The 17,757-nt window shown below is 47.1% G+C and overlaps 2 protein-coding genes across 4 annotated transcripts; both read right to left on the minus strand.

Moving 5' to 3' along the window:
• Positions 1 to 20: 20 nt before the first annotated feature.
• Positions 21 to 6,583, minus strand: LOC114866974 (UTP--glucose-1-phosphate uridylyltransferase-like). Of its 2 annotated transcripts, none has more exons than XM_029169374.3 (10): positions 6,424 to 6,583; positions 5,262 to 5,377; positions 4,607 to 4,714; positions 3,457 to 3,642; positions 3,244 to 3,377; positions 2,529 to 2,826; positions 2,256 to 2,453; positions 1,689 to 1,931; positions 1,404 to 1,508; positions 21 to 325 (listed from the first exon to the last, which is right to left on the minus strand). In XM_029169374.3, the coding sequence occupies exons 2-10, from the start codon at positions 5,358 to 5,360 to the stop codon at positions 218 to 220; spliced, it is 1,479 nt and encodes a 492-aa protein (XP_029025207.1). In that variant the 5' UTR covers positions 5,361 to 5,377; positions 6,424 to 6,583; the 3' UTR covers positions 21 to 217. The 2 variants fall into 2 exon arrangements, with proteins under 2 accessions (XP_029025207.1, XP_029025137.1); XM_029169304.2 differs by lacking the exon at positions 6,424 to 6,583 and adding an exon at positions 5,461 to 5,635.
• A 1,083-nt stretch (positions 6,584 to 7,666) lies between these two features.
• LOC114853185 (malate dehydrogenase, cytoplasmic) lies at positions 7,667 to 15,891 on the minus strand. 2 transcript variants are annotated; one of them, XM_029146254.3, is made up of 9 exons: positions 15,594 to 15,891; positions 11,444 to 11,542; positions 10,783 to 10,879; positions 9,703 to 9,878; positions 9,234 to 9,356; positions 8,692 to 8,868; positions 8,463 to 8,576; positions 8,214 to 8,303; positions 7,667 to 8,091 (listed from the first exon to the last, which is right to left on the minus strand). In XM_029146254.3, the coding sequence occupies exons 1-9, from the start codon at positions 15,645 to 15,647 to the stop codon at positions 7,969 to 7,971; spliced, it is 1,053 nt and encodes a 350-aa protein (XP_029002087.1). In that variant the 5' UTR covers positions 15,648 to 15,891; the 3' UTR covers positions 7,667 to 7,968. The 2 variants fall into 2 exon arrangements, with proteins under 2 accessions (XP_029002087.1, XP_029002097.1); XM_029146264.3 differs by lacking the exon at positions 15,594 to 15,891 and adding an exon at positions 12,186 to 12,341.
• Between the last annotated feature and the right edge of the window lie 1,866 nt (positions 15,892 to 17,757).

Genomic DNA, 17,757 nt, shown 5'->3' on the forward strand with positions numbered 1-17,757 from the left:
TTAAACTTCAACTTATGAAATAGAAGTGACCCACATTACACTTTATTCATTGTACTGACTTAGATGTTATTGTAACGTTGAGTCTCATAAGCTGATGAAGAACTGAAGTTGACCTTTGACCCTCTCAGGGATGATGTGAACTTGTCTCTGTAACAGTCCTGCCCTTCCTCAGTGAAGAGACAATCTTCTCCTAAGGTGCTGTTTTTCCCAGAAGGCCTTAGTGGTCAAGGATCCGCAGGTTTCCTGAAACTATCTTGTTCTCCAGCATGGCTCCGGCGGGAATATCGATCCGGTCTCCGTGATTTGCTATAATGATGACAGTTCCCTGGAGGTAGAGAGAAAGAGCTGGATTAAAAATCTGCTAAATCAACTTGTTTTCAATGAAACGGTTTAACTGAGAGACACATGTAACTGGAGACAGAGCAGGTTCTGCAGCTGAACTCATGTTCTGTTGGCAGCGTGCGGAGTGAGAGGCCGTGTGACATCTGACACGGTGCCAGGAATCACTCGTTATTCTAACTGATAAAACCTAAACATGTTTCATGATGCAGCATCAAATTATTAGGTGAAAAGCTGAAAACTGCAAATATTTGACACCCGACAAATAAGAGGAATATAATAATCCGTCTTTTAAATTGAATGTCTTTAGGTTCTAAACTGATAAAAGCATAAAACAAGACGGAGCATCTGCTACTTGTCTTTCGGCTTTTCTCTTCAGGGGTCTCCACAGCCAATCATCCTTTTCCACCTCACTCTATCGTTGGCATCTTCTACACACACCAGCCAACCTCATGTCCTCTGTCATCACATCCATGTATCTCCTTGGTCGTCCTCTCGTCTGGCAGCTCCATCTCCAACATCCTTCTACCAATATATTCGCTCTCCCTCCTCTGCACACGTCCAAACCATCTCAGTCTGTCTGTCACTTTATTGCTAACAGGCAGCGTGAGCCGTCCTCTGATGAGCTGGTTCCTGGTTCTGTCCAACCTCGTCACTATAAGGAGAACCTCAGCATCTTCATCTCTGCCTCTGCCTCTTCCTCACTGCTACAGTCTCTAACCCACAGAGCAGAGCTGAAATCACCACTGTCTTTACACCTTCCCTTCGAGTCTCACTGACACTCTTCTGTCACACAACACTCCGGACACTTTCCTCCACCTGCTCCAACCCACCTGCACTCGCCTCTTCACCTGAACTGGAGTGTCTGAACTATTAATTAATGCTTGTGTCCTTCAACAGCAATCAGACAGACACAAACACTTTTCATTTGTCATATGATTCTAATGCTTCCTGTAGTTTATCACCCAAAGCTCCTCTGGTTCCTGTAGGTCAGAATTCATAGCCCAAACTCAGCCCGTTAGGACTGAAAACCACACCCACTGTCTTTCAAAATGAAACCTGACCTTCAGAGAGACGTTCTTTCCAAAGGTGACGTCTCCAGACACGGTGAGATGATCGAGCTCCAACATGTCGGGGATGTTTTCAAACCTGGTCAGAAAGTCCTGAACCTGCAAACCAAACAACTCGTCTGTTTCAATGGAACCATCATTTATTTCATGACAGTGTCATCGTCTGCAGCTTTGTTTTTACGATATTAAAAATGTGAACATGAACTCAAACAAAAAGCTTCAACTGCTACAAGAACCTCAGAAGAGTATGTGGTTTTCATCATGAGGGACACAGCCGACCTTGGTGAAGGAGCTGCCCAGCTTGACGTGCGGCGTGGTGGGGAACTCCCTCCTCTTGCTCATGGTGAGCGAGCCGGCGTCCAGGCTGTACAGGTTGGACATCACCAGGAGCAGGTCCGACGACGTCTTGACGGGCAGGAAGCGGCTGCGTGGCACGTTCACGCCCATGGCGTTCTTGAAGCTCTTGATGGCGGCGCCGACGGCCGTCTCCAGCTGGATGACGTTCAGGCCGCCGTCCAGCGTCTGCAGAGACAGGCTGGAGTCCTCAGTCATGTGACTAGTAAACACGGTTGGCTTCGGAGTGTTTGCTACAGATGAACTGTGATCCGACTGAACCAGCATTTGGTTAAAGCTGCTTAGTAGCAGCATGAAGCCTCCAGGTTCCTCAAAGCCCGTGGGCTCAGGAGCACTGACTAAACATGCATTCACCAAACTATACAAGTCAGTTTGACCTCAAGATAAGTTCAGTATTAACAGTATATCCTCAAGGTCACGTTCAGAACTTGAAACTACAAGGTTGTCACCTTCATACCAAATGACCTATCAATCAAGTGATTCATCAGTGACCTTTGGGTTGACGATGATCTCCAGGTCCATGGTGTTGTTCTCCTGCAGCCTTTTCATAGCGAGCAGAGAGATCCACAGGTTGTTGGTGTTGAATATCTTGAACTTAGTGACAGACTTGAACTCGTCGACGTGGGCCTTCGGGACCTGGGCGATCTCCAGCAGCCTCAGGTGGTCCTCGTACTGGATCAGGGTGCCGCCCTGCATGGAGACAACAGGAAGCTCGTCACTCTCCCCGCTGGCATTCCATCAGAAAGCCATCGGCTCGGTCCGGACCTTGACGTCGGCTCTGGTCTTGTCCGTGACCTCCATGACGAACTCGCAGCGCCGCTCGGCCGGCTGACTCATCAGGTGGTGGAGGATGAACAGGTCCACGGTGGCGCCCAGGTTGTCGATGTTGGACACGAAGATGTACTCCTTCCCCTCTGCGATGAGCTTGTCCAGCAGCCCCGAGTTGTGGAAGCTGGCGTAAATGTCTCCATGACCCGGTGGGTACCAGGCCTCTGCGTTGTCGCCGCTCACACCCATGTGTTTGGCGATCGGCAGCAAAGACTCCCGGTTGATCCTCGGGTACCTGTGAAGAGGAAGCGTGGATAAATATTAGCAAGCTTTCCTGGAAACCTGCCTCAGGGTTTCATAAATGATGTCACACTTAGGAGGAAGAATGAGGACATTTACAAGAAATGTCAGATTTGGTGCAACTCCATCCCTTTACAGCCACCTGCTGGCGGTGACTCTTACATGTGATTACAGCCGATAATGTCTAGAACAGGGGCGTCAAACTCGAAGCAGTCCCCAGCTGGTTCTCCGACTCTCCTTCCCCAGAGCCTGCTGATTACCTGGATCAGGTGTGTTAAGTCAATCAGCAGCTGGATGAGCCAACTGGCACATCTGTTCAAGGTGAAAAACCAGCAGGAACAGGTCGACAGCCCTGCTCTGGAACCTTTAAACCAGTGCTGTGACCAAACGCAGGCTGTGTGTGGTGCTGTACCTGCTCTGGTTGAAGGTGTGGATCTTGACCTGGTGGTGCTTGTACTTCTGCAGGATCTTCTTTGTGTCTTCGTCTGTGTTGAACGAGTTCATGAGGACGAGCGGCACGTCTGCGTTGAAGCTTTTGTTGAGATGCTGAAAAACGACAGAGAGCGGTGACGGCGGCAGGTTGGATCCTGGGAGCAGCCCGTGGCCGCGCTCTCGGTGTCTGTACCTCGATCTGCTGCACCGTCAGGTCCAGGAAGGTGTTCTCGCTGCGGACGCTGATCAGGCTCTTGGGGCCTTTGCAGCCCATGCTGGTGCCCAGACCCCCGTTCAGTTTGACCACCGCCAGCTTGTTGAGGCTGGCGGTGATGTCGTCTGGGAGCCCCTTGGCCTTGATCTTCTCATAGGGCTGGATCTGATGAGACACGTTGGAATCAGCTCAGAACAGGAAATCACAGAAAACAATGAATAATAAAAGAAGAGAGCCATGTCCAACAAAGTCTGAACTTGAATCATAATTTATTTACCTTTTTATTTTACGTATGTTCTTTCACCTATTGCCTTTATGGAATATGAAACATTTGCTGCATCGTTTACTTCTTTATGTGAAGAAAAGCCTTTGTGAAGTTTGATCAACTGAGTGGAAACAAACTAAATGCATTCGACAAAACAGATGGATTCCTTTATTCATTGTGGTAAAGTATTTTTTCTTTAGTATTTGCGACAGACGTCCACAAACATTTAGGAACACATGTTTATTGGTGGGGATGACGTGTCGTGGGTCTAACAAACAGCTCCAGGAGAATGTGGGCTGGAAAATCAAGACTTCTACCTGTCGACCACCAGAAGAACGGCCTGCAACCGTTTAACACAACGCTGGCTTTGAGACTTCAGGTCTAATATTGTCTAATGTGTAATAAAAGCAGCTCTGTCCTTTCTGCCGTTTCCTCACACCAGCATCTGAGGCTTTGCATTCTTGGAGCAGCGTCCTGATAGACGAGCAGCTGTCCAGTGCAGACAAATGTCAGCGTGGGTCCAACCTGTGAACCGGCCTCTAAATGCTGCAGCGGTCACACTATTCTTAGCCCAACCTCCACTCTGCCACACGTATTTTGGGAACAGACGCGTTCATGTGAATGAAATGTCAGCGTGCTGAAAAATACTTGAATGTCCTGTCGCCAGATCGCGTTTCCTTAGCTGCTTTCTGAAGAATGAGGCTGGCCTCCATCTTGTAGTGGCTGTGACTGATCCCAGCAGAGCTGATGCTAAAGGCTAAAGCTAACACATGCAGTGCAGGGACCCTGAGGATACAGCCTGACCTTGGATGAGTAGCAACATGACACCCTGTAGTCAACATCCACGCGGTGTGTGGAGCTTACCGAGTCCTCTGGCGGCCGGCTGATCTTGGCCCAGTCCACCGAAGGTCCTTTGACCTGCAGGAATCTGTGGAACAGCTTCTTGAAGCCATCAAAATCTTTTTTGGAGATCTGGAATAGAACAAGCAAATCTCAGCTCTGGAAAAACTACATCTATTAATCAAACTACATCAACCCAAACGTTGAAAACCGCAGAGGTTTTAGACATCCGTCCTCCACTGCAGCTGTAGCTCTAAGAACCTGGGAGTCGTTGACCTCTCCTGCTGTTTGTTTGACCTCACGGACGCAGAGCTCGGTGGCATTTGAATGTTTGCTTTATTTATGTAACTTATTTGAAACTGAAGGATTTAAAACATGAGATCAGGTCTGAAGCCAATTTTATCACTGTATCACTGCTCCTTTATTAGATTGACACCATTTGAATCACTCAGAAACACTGATGCTCTCACTCACTACACCGCTACACCACTCCGTCTTATCCTGATAGAATAGAATAGAAATACTTTTGTCCCAGATGCTCAATACAAGATAAGAAACTGCACATGTAAAAACAGACCGTATAAAAATCTGACTGCTGATGGTGACATCATCGCCACAATCAAGTCTATGACTGCTAGGCTTCAGTGTGGTACCAACTGAACCAGCAGCAACTCGTCACCTGGGCGTCGGGCTCGGTGGCGGTACCGAGCAGAGCCTCCAGCTCTCGGTGCATCGAGTCCTCGTGCTGCTGCCGGAGCTTCTCCTGGAACTCAGTCATCCTTCCTCTGGTCAGGTCTGTGAACACACACGCTTGGTTTTCTGAAACAAGTCAACCATCGAGCTGACAAACGCCAGACTCTCTGCAGACGTGAACTCACCGGCTATGAGCAAAGACATTTTACCAGTTACAGCCTAAACACAGTACGTTCAGAAAGGAAGCAGCAGCTCTGTGACAAATGGTCCCGAAGAAAAAGCCAGAGTCAGCAGCAGTCACAGAACAACACACGTCCACGTCATCCTCGGCTCAGAGGAAGCTCCGAGGTGTGCAGCTCCAACCCTGACCTCCGCACAGGCCCTGCCCACCCACAGACACCCTCACTGTGTGCGGGTAGGTGGGTGCGGGTATTGTCCTGCCCACTCTGCCTGATTGTCTCTCCCCTTCAACGCTTTAAAGGTTAATGCTCATTTGGACTTTGCTTCAAACCTTTTAAATGTATTTACTTTCCATTTCTGTTGTAAAATCAGGACCTACAACCTATTGTTTTGGGCTGCTGATCGAACCAGACGAGCTTTGCTTCAACGGGAAGTTGGGTTTTCAGAAACTGAGTAGTAAATAAAATATTAAATTCTTTTGCACTTAAAGAATCTGAGTCATTCATGTTTCATGTGTCTCAAAGGTTCTGGCCAGTGGCTTTAGGATAAATTCCTATGTCCATTCAAATGCAATAAAGTCAGAACAAGTTAAAAATAGTAATATTTAGCTTTGTTTAGACTCCACGGTTTTCATGTTTGAATAATGTGAGGTTAGGTTATGTCTTCCATTCGATAGTTAAATGACGAAAACATAATTGTATTTTATTAAGATAGCTCGTTCTGACACGGGCATTAGGCAGAAGCTTAAAAACCCTGAATCACCTACAACAAAAATAGTGTGTGTGTGTGTGTGTGTGTGTGTGTGTGTGTGTGTGTGTGTGTGCGTGCGTGCGTGCTTCCGTGCGTGCGTGTGCGTGTGTTTTAAGGCAACAGGTGAAACGCAGCAGCTTCACGACATAAGCGTTGTTCTTTCTCACACTTTTCGTGCACAAGCAGCCGCAGGTCCGATTGACAGAACCGTTACGTACCTGAAAACAGTCAAAAGTTTATGACGAGCTGCGACGAACAACGCGAACAGCCCAAGACTGGGGCGAAAAACTGCGCAGAACAGGAGAGCCGCCTCCAGCTCGAGCCGGGCTGAGCCGCTGCGGCGTCTCCCTCCTCCTCCCCTTGGTCCGTGTAGCTGACTGTCAGCCTCACGTGCTGCCCCTTGCGGTAGACGGCATGAGTGGTGATTGGTCGAAGGAGCAGGCAATCAGAAGTCGCTGCCAACACGCCCCGCCCCCTCTAGTCTATAAATTACCGCCCGTTCCAGTATGGAGTGTAGCTGCTCACCTCAGCCGGAAGCCACGCTGAGCGCAGGTGAGCGTAGTTAATGTATGAAACGCTAATGTCAAGCTTTGGGTTGGAAGTTGCATAACAGACTGACATTTTGTATTCGTTTTAAAACTGGTCCGTGTCTTTGACTTCAAAATAAAATGTATTGTATTTGGCGTAAATAGCCACCTTTATTTTAAGCTAGTTACGTTTCTTCACGCGCTCGCTCTTAATTTCTGTTTCTTTTGGGAGTGTGCGCGTGGAAGACCTGCATTATTGAAGTGGCTGGATTTATTTTACTTGTTGCAGTGGTGAATCCGCCAGACCGTGTTGTCTTCCCTTCTCACATCGAGACACAACGCAGAAAATCAACGCACGGCCGAGGAAGAGGCAGCAGAGGACCGGTTACATTTAGTTCTTAGTAATATCGTCAATTACGTATTTTAAGTGTTTAAATTCCCTTATTAATAATAACTTAGTGAACTAAATTGTAGCTGGTGATGCTTTATCATATCACATCTTCAACCACAAGGTCAATAAGTTCGCAAGTGAGTGAAACGTGTTACAAAGTTCATTAAAACTGACCGTGAACGCACTTCATAGTTATACGTATAGATGTAAATTAACAATGAACACTGTTATACAGTTTTTATGGAAAAACCTGCCATCACAAGCCTCCAAGTACCGAGAGAAAACCTCCAAAGCCGCCGATTCTCTGAATAAACAACGGAATCGAAGAATACACGATGAGCATCGTTTTACATTTATTCACTTTCGACTCTTGCTGCCCACGTGTGGTCAGTGGTCGCTATCGCCTATAAAAACGCTTTTTAGTGTGGCCCCAGACTCATTACACAGGACAGAGAGACACTAGTCAGATATAATATGATATTTAGTTAAATCAATTAACCCAGTCAAACATGAGTTCACATGAAATGCACCAGCGAGGCTCAGTTTGGTTCTGTTCAGGTTTTATTGGTGATCACGTGTTCGGTTACAGCTTCTGGACAGCTAGTTTGTGTTCTCATCTACCAGCAGAGACCAGCTCTCTGCGTCCTGCACATGGATGAAGGAGGCCCTAGACACACACACACACACACACACACACACACACACACACACACACACACACACACACACACACACACACACACACACACACAGACACACACAGCTGAAGGGCTTTGTTGTCCTTAGAGCCGTGAGCAGCGAGACTTGAGGGGATCTAAGCGCTGCTGGCCAGTGGGGGCCGGCAGTCACTGGGACAGGAAGTCCAGGGCGGTGTCCCGCTCCTCCACCAGCTCGGCTGCCGTGGCGTCCATCTTGGCCTGGGAGAAGTCATTGATGGGGAGCCCGTCAACGATCTTCCACATCTTGTTCTAAAGGACAAACGGGAAGTCATTTGCGGACCTACTTCAAAGTCTTCTACTTTCTGTTTATTATTGATGGTGTTCATTAAACAAATTATTAAACTGGTCTGGTTTAACCAATTAAAGCTCACCTTAATACAAACAGGGAAGGAGTACATGAGGTCCTGTGGAACACCATAGGAGTTTCCAGCAGCATACACACCCATAGAGATGAACTCACCCTGTCAGAAAACAACTCAGTGTAATTCAGCACGTCATGAAAGCTCACCTGAGCTCTTTCAAATCCTTTTATATAACTTGTTCCATTCCAACAGCACCGGAACCAAGATGCTTCTCCTCTTAGACAGCTGGAGTAAAAGCAGTAAGTGTTCATCACTCACCTCCTTGGTGCCAAACCAGATGTCCCTCATGTGGTCGCAGATGGCTTTGGCTGCAGACATGGCGCTGGACAGCTTCCTGGCCTTGATGACAGCTGCCCCACGCTGCTGCACCGTCTGCAGGTGAAATGGGAATATGAGGAGGTTTAAAAATCATGTAGGATAGAAAGGCTCCGGATCAATCCCCAGTTCAAGTCAAACCTGCCTAGGATGAACAATTCCAAATACTCACGGAGATGAAAGGTCCCCTGAGCCAGGCGTCGTCCTTGACAACGTCGTATGCAGGCAACTCGCTGTCCTGGACCTTGACCTTGGCATGGTGGACGTCTGGGTACTGGGTGGAGGAGTGGTTCCCCCAGATGATGACGTTCTTCACAGCGTCTGAGGACACGTTGCAGCGCATCGCCACCTGCAGGTGAGAGGCAGACACAGCAGCAATGACGTTAGGTGGTTGCTTTTCTACTCAGGCCACAGAAAACCCGACTCCAGCTCAATATCTAACTTCCTTCAGTCCTTCAAATGACCCAGACTTAATTTTGATATTAAAAGAATCAATTGTGAAGAACTGCAGAAATATAATTGTAAGGCTATAATCTGCAGGCGGCGATAAATTGATTTAAAGAGACGGTTTGCTTCATTTGAGTGTCTTTTTTAATCAAACCTGCCACTGATCAGTTTGTTCATTCAGTCCCACAGAACTAAAGCTGCCCATACAAGACAAACACCTCTCAGTTCTTTGTCAAATTTTGACCTAGATTATAGACGTGTGTGTACCTGGGAGCAGGCTCTATTGTGGTCCAGTCGGGTCAGGCAGGAGAAGTTCTCTTTGGGGATGGACGGAGCAGACTTGGAGGCGATCAGACAGTTGGTGTTTGCTGGATTTCCAACCACCAGAACCTGATGGGTCAAAGATCAGAACACATCCCTCAAAAATTCAAGTCCAAATGCTTAAGCAGGTCCACTGTCTAAATACTGAAGAACAGCTGAAGAAGACAAACATTTTAGGACTCATTAGCATCAGTGCAACAGGACTAATCCTGGATTTTGCAACAGTTCTACTCTTCTTTAGACCTTAAGGGACACATTACTCTGCTCGTGACCAGTTACAAAGCTACATTAAAGCCTCAGAGGAACTTGGTTCCGTAAACATGCTGCCAGCTTGGTTTGAAGAAAGACGTTTGTCGAAGCACTTTCATTTCCCTGTTCATCAACACCAGCAGATGCCAAGAAGTCAAAGCATCACCTTCACAGTCTTCTTGGCGTACTTGTCCAGCGCGGCTCCCTGGGTCTTGAAGATGGCCACATTGGCCTTCAGCAGATCTTTCCTCTCCATGCCCTCCTTCCTGGGCATGGAGCCCACCAAGATGGCGGCATCAATGTCCTTGAAGCCGACCTCAACCTTGTCAGTGGGGATGACCTCTGTGTGGGAAGGAACATAATGTGAGGCTTTTTATATAACCTGCCGAACTGCAGCCAAGTCATCAGTGAACAACGCGTCCCCTGCTCCCACATATTGATAAGGATAAGCTGATGTATGGGTTATTTACACGACCTCTGACAGGTCAGTGTTGTTTACAATCACGTGACGTCTTTAACCCTGTTTCTCCTCATTTACTGCTTCAGGTTGATCATTTTTTTTGACTTTTGCTTTGACTCACGTGTGTCTCAGTGCTGTGTCCATTATCTCAGTGCTGCAGATTAATTCCTGCTGCTGAAGCTTGTTCTGATGATAAATGCTGTCTGCTTGTCACTGCTATCAGACCGAACTTCAGTCAGGATTCACTTCTGCTGTGCTCTGATTGGCTCCTGAGGTTCCTTTGGCTCCAGCCAACCACAAGCCATAGTTTAGACACTCCTCACTTCCACTCTCCAGAGGAGGGTAATGAAGGACAAACAATAGGCACTCTGCTGCACTGTGCTCCAGACAGAAGCAGCTTATACAGCCGATTAAGTTTGCTCATAGTTTACCAGAGGCTCTTTTCAAACAAGACTTTAGCTCCTCCCTTTAAAATAACACCAAATCAAATAGTTTTATTCACAGCTCAGTTTCACGAATCACACATTTGCAGTCGGAATCATCCTCTGCCACCCAAAACAAAACAGAAGCTCTTTCTTTCAACAAGGTTGTTGCATTAACCAACCCAGACCCTAATTAACTCTAGAATAGTGGGGCTGATACTAGTCAACATGTATCTTCACCTGGATATCAAACGATTCCACCAGAATGAGGTTCTTTACTCATATGGCCATTACACCACGTGACGCTAACAACAGAAGCCGGGCTCTAACGTCTGTAGGAGCATTGTTTCTACTGTCCACTCACCCCTCAGCAGTGGGAGGGCACAGTCCTGCAGCTCCATGACGACTCCATCCAGCACCGGCAGCATGGGCGGGATATCCAGGAGGATCAGGACGATTGGCTGTAGAAAACAAGGAATTCAACAAGAGGACATTTCAATGACTTTCAAGCTCTCCTCTGGCCTTTGGTTCTGTTTTTAGGTGTGACATTGCCACTGATTAACATGTTTCAAGCTTCATGCAAACTCACTCAACACAGTACAGGCTAAATTAAATTACCTTTCCATTACTCCCATTTACAAAGCTGCATAAACTTTGTGGTGAACTTTAAAAATAGCTCAACACATTGTGTTGTGTAGTTATTGTGTGGACCAGTACATTGTAAACCCTAGGAGAGGAACGTGGGTAAAGATATAAAACATGTTCAACAGCTGGATACATGCGAGAAACAACAGGACAAGAAAGAAACGGTCACACAAATCAGAGCAATGCAAAGGTTTCAGAGAACTGATTATAATGTTGCACAATCTGAGTCTAATACTAGTGAGTGCATGTTTTGTTCTTTAAAAGGTCAGGTCCATTTCTGTTCTAGCCTCCTTTCTGGCTCATGGGCTCCTACTGTTAAACTCTCAACAGCCGCTCTGCTGTAGCTGCACCTATATGATCCCGCTGGGAACCGGTCCTACCTGGTCCTTCCCAAACACGTCTCCCTTGGCGATGCTGTACAGCAGAGAGTAGGCGATCTGACCAGCGGCGCCGGTGATCACGACTCGAATTGGTTCAGCCTGAAGGGACACAGACAAGAGGGGAATTCAAGGCTCCAGCATGAAATGGGTCCGTCTGCGTCTGTTCGTTGCGCGCTAGCATTAATAATGAATGGTTACAGTATGAAGAGTTTAGGACCAAAGGTCACCTGGAAACATTTCATTTGTACTTGAATACTGGACCTAATGTTTAGCAGCTGGTGTTGTTGTCTGGAGGACAAGCCAGAACTCAACAGGATTCAACGAACATGAGGTGCAGAGGGTTTTCGTTTTAGAGCCAGAATGACAGCGGTTTCCGGTTCATGGACTTGTTAGAACCCGCTGCAACGTGTCAGACAGAGCGGGAACCGGTTAGCTGCCCCGTCCGGACCGACCCGGACCGACCAGGCCCGAGATGCGAGGTGACGTCACGTCTGATTAAGATGGAGACATCGTTCTGAATGTAGAGCAAAGACGCAACTATACGTCTGCGGCTCTACATTCACCACCACCAGCACCGCCGCGTGCGCTCAAACCCAGACAAAGCGCTCATTATGAAGCGGAGGCTGGATTAAGACGCTGCCGTGCTCCGGAAACCATTTACACTCAAACCTTCGGTAACGACCGATGGGCTGAGGTTGACTATTTAACAGTTGCTCATCGCTGCAGGTGCGGCCCGTCTTACCATCTCTGTCGCAGATGCAGTGGTTCCAGCGTTCGACGCCTGCTCTTCCTGCTCCGACTCGGACTAGACGAAGGGTCACCTCTACCCGTCTACTGTACTGTCAGGCGAGGAAACGGCTCCGCCCCCGCTCGCTATGGGACATGTAGTCATTTGACGTTGTAGGACGAGCATTTACTCTCGACTACCTACACAGACCGAACAACATCTCCCACAAGGCACCGCTCCGGGTCGAACCGCGCCAAACATGGCCGTTGATTTTCCGAAAAGACTAATTTTTTAACAAACTAAAAGCAACGTTGGCGACACCCGAGGGCCATTACCGGGACTGTGTGTTGTTTTCTGCTAATTTATCCCTTTTGCATTATCAACTTGCGCTTTTGCTATGTCAAGTACAAAAACTGTACTTATACTTTTACATTGCGTAAATTAATGATGCAATGTGTTCTTCTGCACTTATGTTTTGCTAATTATTGAGGTAAGCTAAACATACAGGTGCTGGTCATTTAATTAGAATATCATGATTTATTTATGCATTTTTTATTATTTCACTGATTCCATTAAAACAGTGAAACATATATATCATATTCTTTACACACAGATTGACACATTTCAAATGTTTATGTTTTGTGATTGTGATGATTATAACTGACACCTAATGAAAACCCCAAATTCAGTATCTCAGAAAGTTAGAATATTGTGATAAGGTTCAGTATTGAAGACACCTGTTGCAAAACTCAAATCCCCCTCATGTGAATGTGTGTAAATGACCCGGATGGTGCATTTTAATCTTAACATGGCAGCTGAGTGTCAGACAAACATGAGATACGATTCTGTAAATAATAAAGAAATGTCTGACAGATTCAAAAACGGGGTTAAAACAAATCTTACAGGTGTACCTAACAAAGTGGCCAGTGAGCGATTATACTCAAGTTAATGCCACATTTCCACTACTGGGATCCAGCAGCTTTTATTTTGACCTGTCACATGAAGTGGGCTTTTAAAGCTCAAACATCCCGCAAACATTTGCACATTTTTACACTTCTATGCAAAAGTATTAAGTCCAATGTGAATTTGAGATGGGTTCGTATTGAAAAGGCCGATAAAACAACATTTGACTATCAAATACACAGTTTTTTAATGTTAATATGTTTTTCCAACACATTTGCAATAAAATTTCAGGTTCTAAACCTAAGAAACCAGACGAAGCTCTTCCAGAAATGTTCGAGCTCTTTGTGAACCTGCAGATGAAAAAACGATCACACAAAGTGGATTATTCTGGCTCAATGATTTCCAGTCATGGTCAGAGGTGAAAGGTCACAGGAGAGTTAAGTTCACTCCCCAGACAACAGGGAGTTGGGTCATTAATTTGATCCGACGCCTTGTGGGAGGTAAATCCGAGCCAAGCCGTCTGATCTGATGACATTTATAGAGAAGGAGAAAGTTAAGACGACATCGACATTTCTCTGAACTGAGGAAGGTTCAGCTGCCTGTGACATGATAAACCAACACTCCAGCTCTGTTTATTGCGTTACACTACAGTAAAACCAGGAGAACCTTTATCTGAACTGGACTCTGCGTCAGTGTTGATCTGCTTACACCAGTCAAATCAACACATCCTGTGTGACTAATGTTTGTGTGAAGTACGGGTAAACCTCAGTGTGTTACTTAGGTCAGAGGAAAAAACCTGAGCTGCTTATCCATTGTCAGTGCTGGTTCAGGAGGTGCTGATTCTCTTATTTGGGCTTCTTAAACAGTTTTCTTCTTTGGTGCATTTGGAGCATCTTCCTCACCTGCATGTCAGTGTGCGGTTAAACTGTCCTTATTCCCAGGAACATAGCTCTGCCTTCAGTTTGCAGTTTAATCTTTGCTATTTCAGTTTTAATAAGACAATTAAATTAACCAACAGATTCTATTTACCGCATACATGCTGCAGATGGAAATCAAACCATTACACCACGATAATCAGGAACATGTGAAACCTTAAAAGCGTAGACTGAATCCAGATGTTCAGACATGGCTGAAGTTTGTGGCGTGCTACGCGGCTAAACAGCAGCTCACAGGTCCAGGTGAGATGGAGCTAAAACGGCTGCGGCTCAGTGCTGAGGAGATCCAGGCGGGAACTGACCGTGGTGCTGATAATCTGCTGCCTGCACTTATGCGTCAAGATGGCCACTAACGCACAAAACCACACGGAAGCCTGGTAAATTCACCTTCAGAATAAAAGCATCTATGTGACATAAGACTAAAGTTTGTTGTGTCATTGATATAGTTTTATTTGTCTTTGAATTTTAATTCAAACGTGATACAGTACGTCTTGCACATACGGTGGTATTGACCATGAAGCTGATTTTGACTTTGATTCCTTTGCGATGTTTTGTGTGTTATTATAGTTTTTTCACGTTTTTAAATGACTGCAGGAATGTGCACTGCACTGCAGTTTGAAGTGTTTCTGTTTGTCCCTGGGGACAATTTAAAGCCATTTAGCAATTGTTTGTCTCTGTATTTTTTCACGTTTCATCACTACACCATTTGTAATGTCTTAGACGATGATTTGTATCTCTTTGATTTTGTGTCTCTAAATTATTGTTGGCTTCTTTGCTACTGCAAATAAAATGCAATATAGAACTACATGCCTAAGCTGTAAATATGTCTTATATTCCTTGCAATCCTGCACAGTTTTTCTTTTTTTTCTTGCTGTCTTCCTGTGGAGCAACTGGACATGTTTTTGTTGTTGCTGCTGTAATTATTTTAAACCTTCTTGTACTTGTTTAATGGCACTTTAAGGACATTTTCCGTGTGAGTACATTATTTGCATGTTACATTATCATGTAAGTATAATTCTCAAGTCTATTTGTGTTGGTTCTGCCACACTTTGCATCTTTTGCCCAGAATTACTGTGCTCACATGCATAAAAGGCCTATTTGTACCGACTTTAATCCATCATAAATTTATGCTGTAACATTCTACCGCCTGTCTAATCGTCACGCTTTAACTTTGAAGACGCAGACCGGATGTCGCTGTGTTCACATTTCCTGTCTTCATTGTGGCGCCAACAGGAGTCGACTCTGACAGAATTAAAGATGACGGGGTCAGAAGAAAACGCGACCTGAGGAGCTTCTTCTCCCTCAACAAGCTGGCGTCGGGTTTCCGGCGGCCATATTTACACCTGAATCCTGTCGGGAAAGGCCCGGGTGGAAACAGCGCCTTTCTCTGCGGGTTCCCCCGAGCTCGAGTCAACGCTTCACTAAGACACGTGCATTAAACAGCTGACTTGGTTACGGAGGGCAGGTCCAACCAATACCGGTCCGGATGGGTGGGTGTTGCTCTACATTTCAACATTAGTGCTGCGTTCAAGGTCGCGCGTCAGCTCCGTCGCCGCATTGACCGAGCTGCGCCGCTTTCACTCACCTGCGAGGAAACCGCCCGCACCACCAGATACATGGATGTCAGCAGCGTCAGCATGGTGCCGCCGGGCTCGGGGGTTCTGGTTCCGCTGGTAACTGCACGTCCTCTGGAGCAAAAATGGCGGCTCTATCCGACAGGACGGCGATGGATGGGGAGAGAGAGCGAGAGAGAGCAGGAGAGTGGGGGCACACGGACAGGTGCGCACCCGCAGAGAAGAGAGGCGGCAGCGGGAGGATACGAACCGCGCCGCACGTTCGCTTCCACGGCTTCTGGTGCCTCAGATGTCCGTGTCACACCTCCAGCCCGCATACACGCACGCACGCGCACGTGCTGCAGTCAGTCTAGTCCCTTAATCAGATTGAGAGGACGTAAATAGCCACCGCAGCTTCCGGTGTGTGACGACACAAATTTAGAGGAAAAATAGTAACACACAATATTGCAAGGAGTTCTATATATAGTTATACTAACGCGGTAGTAATGTACAAAGTGATTTATTCTGCTGTTTATAACAGTACACATCCAATATGTCTAATAATCCCATCTGCTGAGGTTTGATGGTGAACCAGGACGGACTCATGGGTGGGGAACAGACGTGCGACGTGCTGCAGACAGATGCTTCCATCCAGTCTGTGGCTATGAATGTGATGGATGGACTCACGCGGGGAAGAGGCCCAGTCTCTGGTCAGGTAGTGTCAGTGCTGCTTGCTGCCAGCAGAGGGCGCCACACGCACAAGAACGAGCTGTTTGCAGCAAGGAGGAAGTGAAACTCTGACGACACACAGACAGAAAGGCACATCAAGGCTGCAGAACCTGATGGAATCAGCCCATGGTGCTGACAGTCTGTGCTGCCCAGCGTTGTGGTGTCCTCCAACACATCTTCAACCTGAGCCTGCAGCTGGAGAGAGTTCCTCTTGGGTGGAAGAAGCCATGCAACGTGCCAGTGAATAAGACGCCACGTCCCAGAGTCCTCAACGACTACAGACCCGTGGCTCTGACCTCTCACATCATGGAGGCTTTTGAGAGGCTGATCCTGGACGGTCTCTGGTCAAACCCTCAGTCACCCTCATATCAACCCCATCTAGGAGTGGATGACGCTCCATCGCACCCACAACCACCTGCAGCCTGGCGCCTCAGTGAGGATCATGTTCTTTGATTTCTCCAGTGCATTTAACAGCATCCAGCCTGCGCTGCTGGGAGAGAAACTGAAGGACATGCAGCTGGAGCCGCCCTGATCTCATGGAGAGCTTTGCAGTGCTGTAAACGCCTCCATCCGTCCGTCAGGTGAGAAACCAGCTGCAGAGAAAATCCTCCTGCTGCATAAATATGTACTCCTAGTGTCCAGAGGTCTGTTCTGCAGCTTTGTTTGCTCCACTCAGCCATAAGTTTAAGAGCAAAGAAGTCAAAAGGTGCAACCGGGCACACGAACAAACACCAGCAAAGAGAAACAGCGCTTTGTTATCACACGACAACGATTCGATTCCTGTCAGTGCCTGAACCTCACTGCTGGTCAGAGGATCAGACTCAGTGAAGTCAGTGATGCTGTATGTGGTGGAAGCAAAGCTTATTATTCTTCTACATCACCTTGATGGAAACCTGTGGTTACTTATCCACAGCTGGTGTTTTCTATATTAGAGGATTCTTCCATACGATCAGATAAAACACCACACTGGTCCCCACAGCACCCAGGACTCACCTGATGCCTTCAGTGTTCAGCCTGTGACTCTATGTGCAACAGCAGATTCTGATTCTGCATGGGTCTGAATGTGAAGAATGTCCAGTGTTGGTTCCGTTGTCGGCAGCGATGTGGGACTGGGAGCATGGAAGCGAGGCTCTGATTGGTGCCATGTTCTGCTCTCACACGACCCTGGTACGAGCCTCGTCCTCCTGCTGTTCGTCACCTGCGAGCGGCTTCTGACGTTATCACGCCATTCAATGGTCATGATCAGTGGTTATCAGCCCATACGTATGAGCCGGTAGGTGCCCATCTACCTGCTGGCAGCGGTGAATAGGTGCAGTAGGTCTCTGTCAATGATCCGTAAGGTTGATCACGGCTCGGATGATTTAACCAGCAGAGTGAGTGGGGGCGCTGTTGAGCAGTTGTTGTTCAGACGGGAGGATCGAAGTTTTGGATTTATTAGCGAGCATAACTTAGCAAGTAGCTAGCGGT

This window comes from Betta splendens, chromosome 1 (assembly GCF_900634795.4).
Source record: "Betta splendens chromosome 1, fBetSpl5.4, whole genome shotgun sequence".
In the NCBI taxonomy this organism is placed as follows: Eukaryota; Metazoa; Chordata; class Actinopteri; order Anabantiformes; family Osphronemidae; genus Betta; species Betta splendens.

Coding starts and splice junctions, on each gene's coding strand:
- LOC114866974 (XM_029169304.2), bottom strand. Junction 2,454..2,528: donor AGACCAGAGCCGACGTCAAG/GTCCGGACCGAG, acceptor GTCTCCATGCAG/GGCGGCACCCTGATCCAGTA. Junction 326..1,403: donor GAAAGAACGTCTCTCTGAAG/GTCAGGTTTCAT, acceptor CTCTACCTCCAG/GGAACTGTCATCATTATAGC.
- LOC114853185 (XM_029146254.3), bottom strand. CDS start 15,647: ATGCTGACGCTGCTGACATCCATGTATCTGGTGGTGCGGGCGGTTTCC. Junction 8,869..9,233: donor ACAATAGAGCCTGCTCCCAG/GTACACACACGT, acceptor TCTCACCTGCAG/GTGGCGATGCGCTGCAACGT. Junction 8,304..8,462: donor TCTGGTTTGGCACCAAGGAG/GTGAGTGATGAA, acceptor GTTTTCTGACAG/GGTGAGTTCATCTCTATGGG.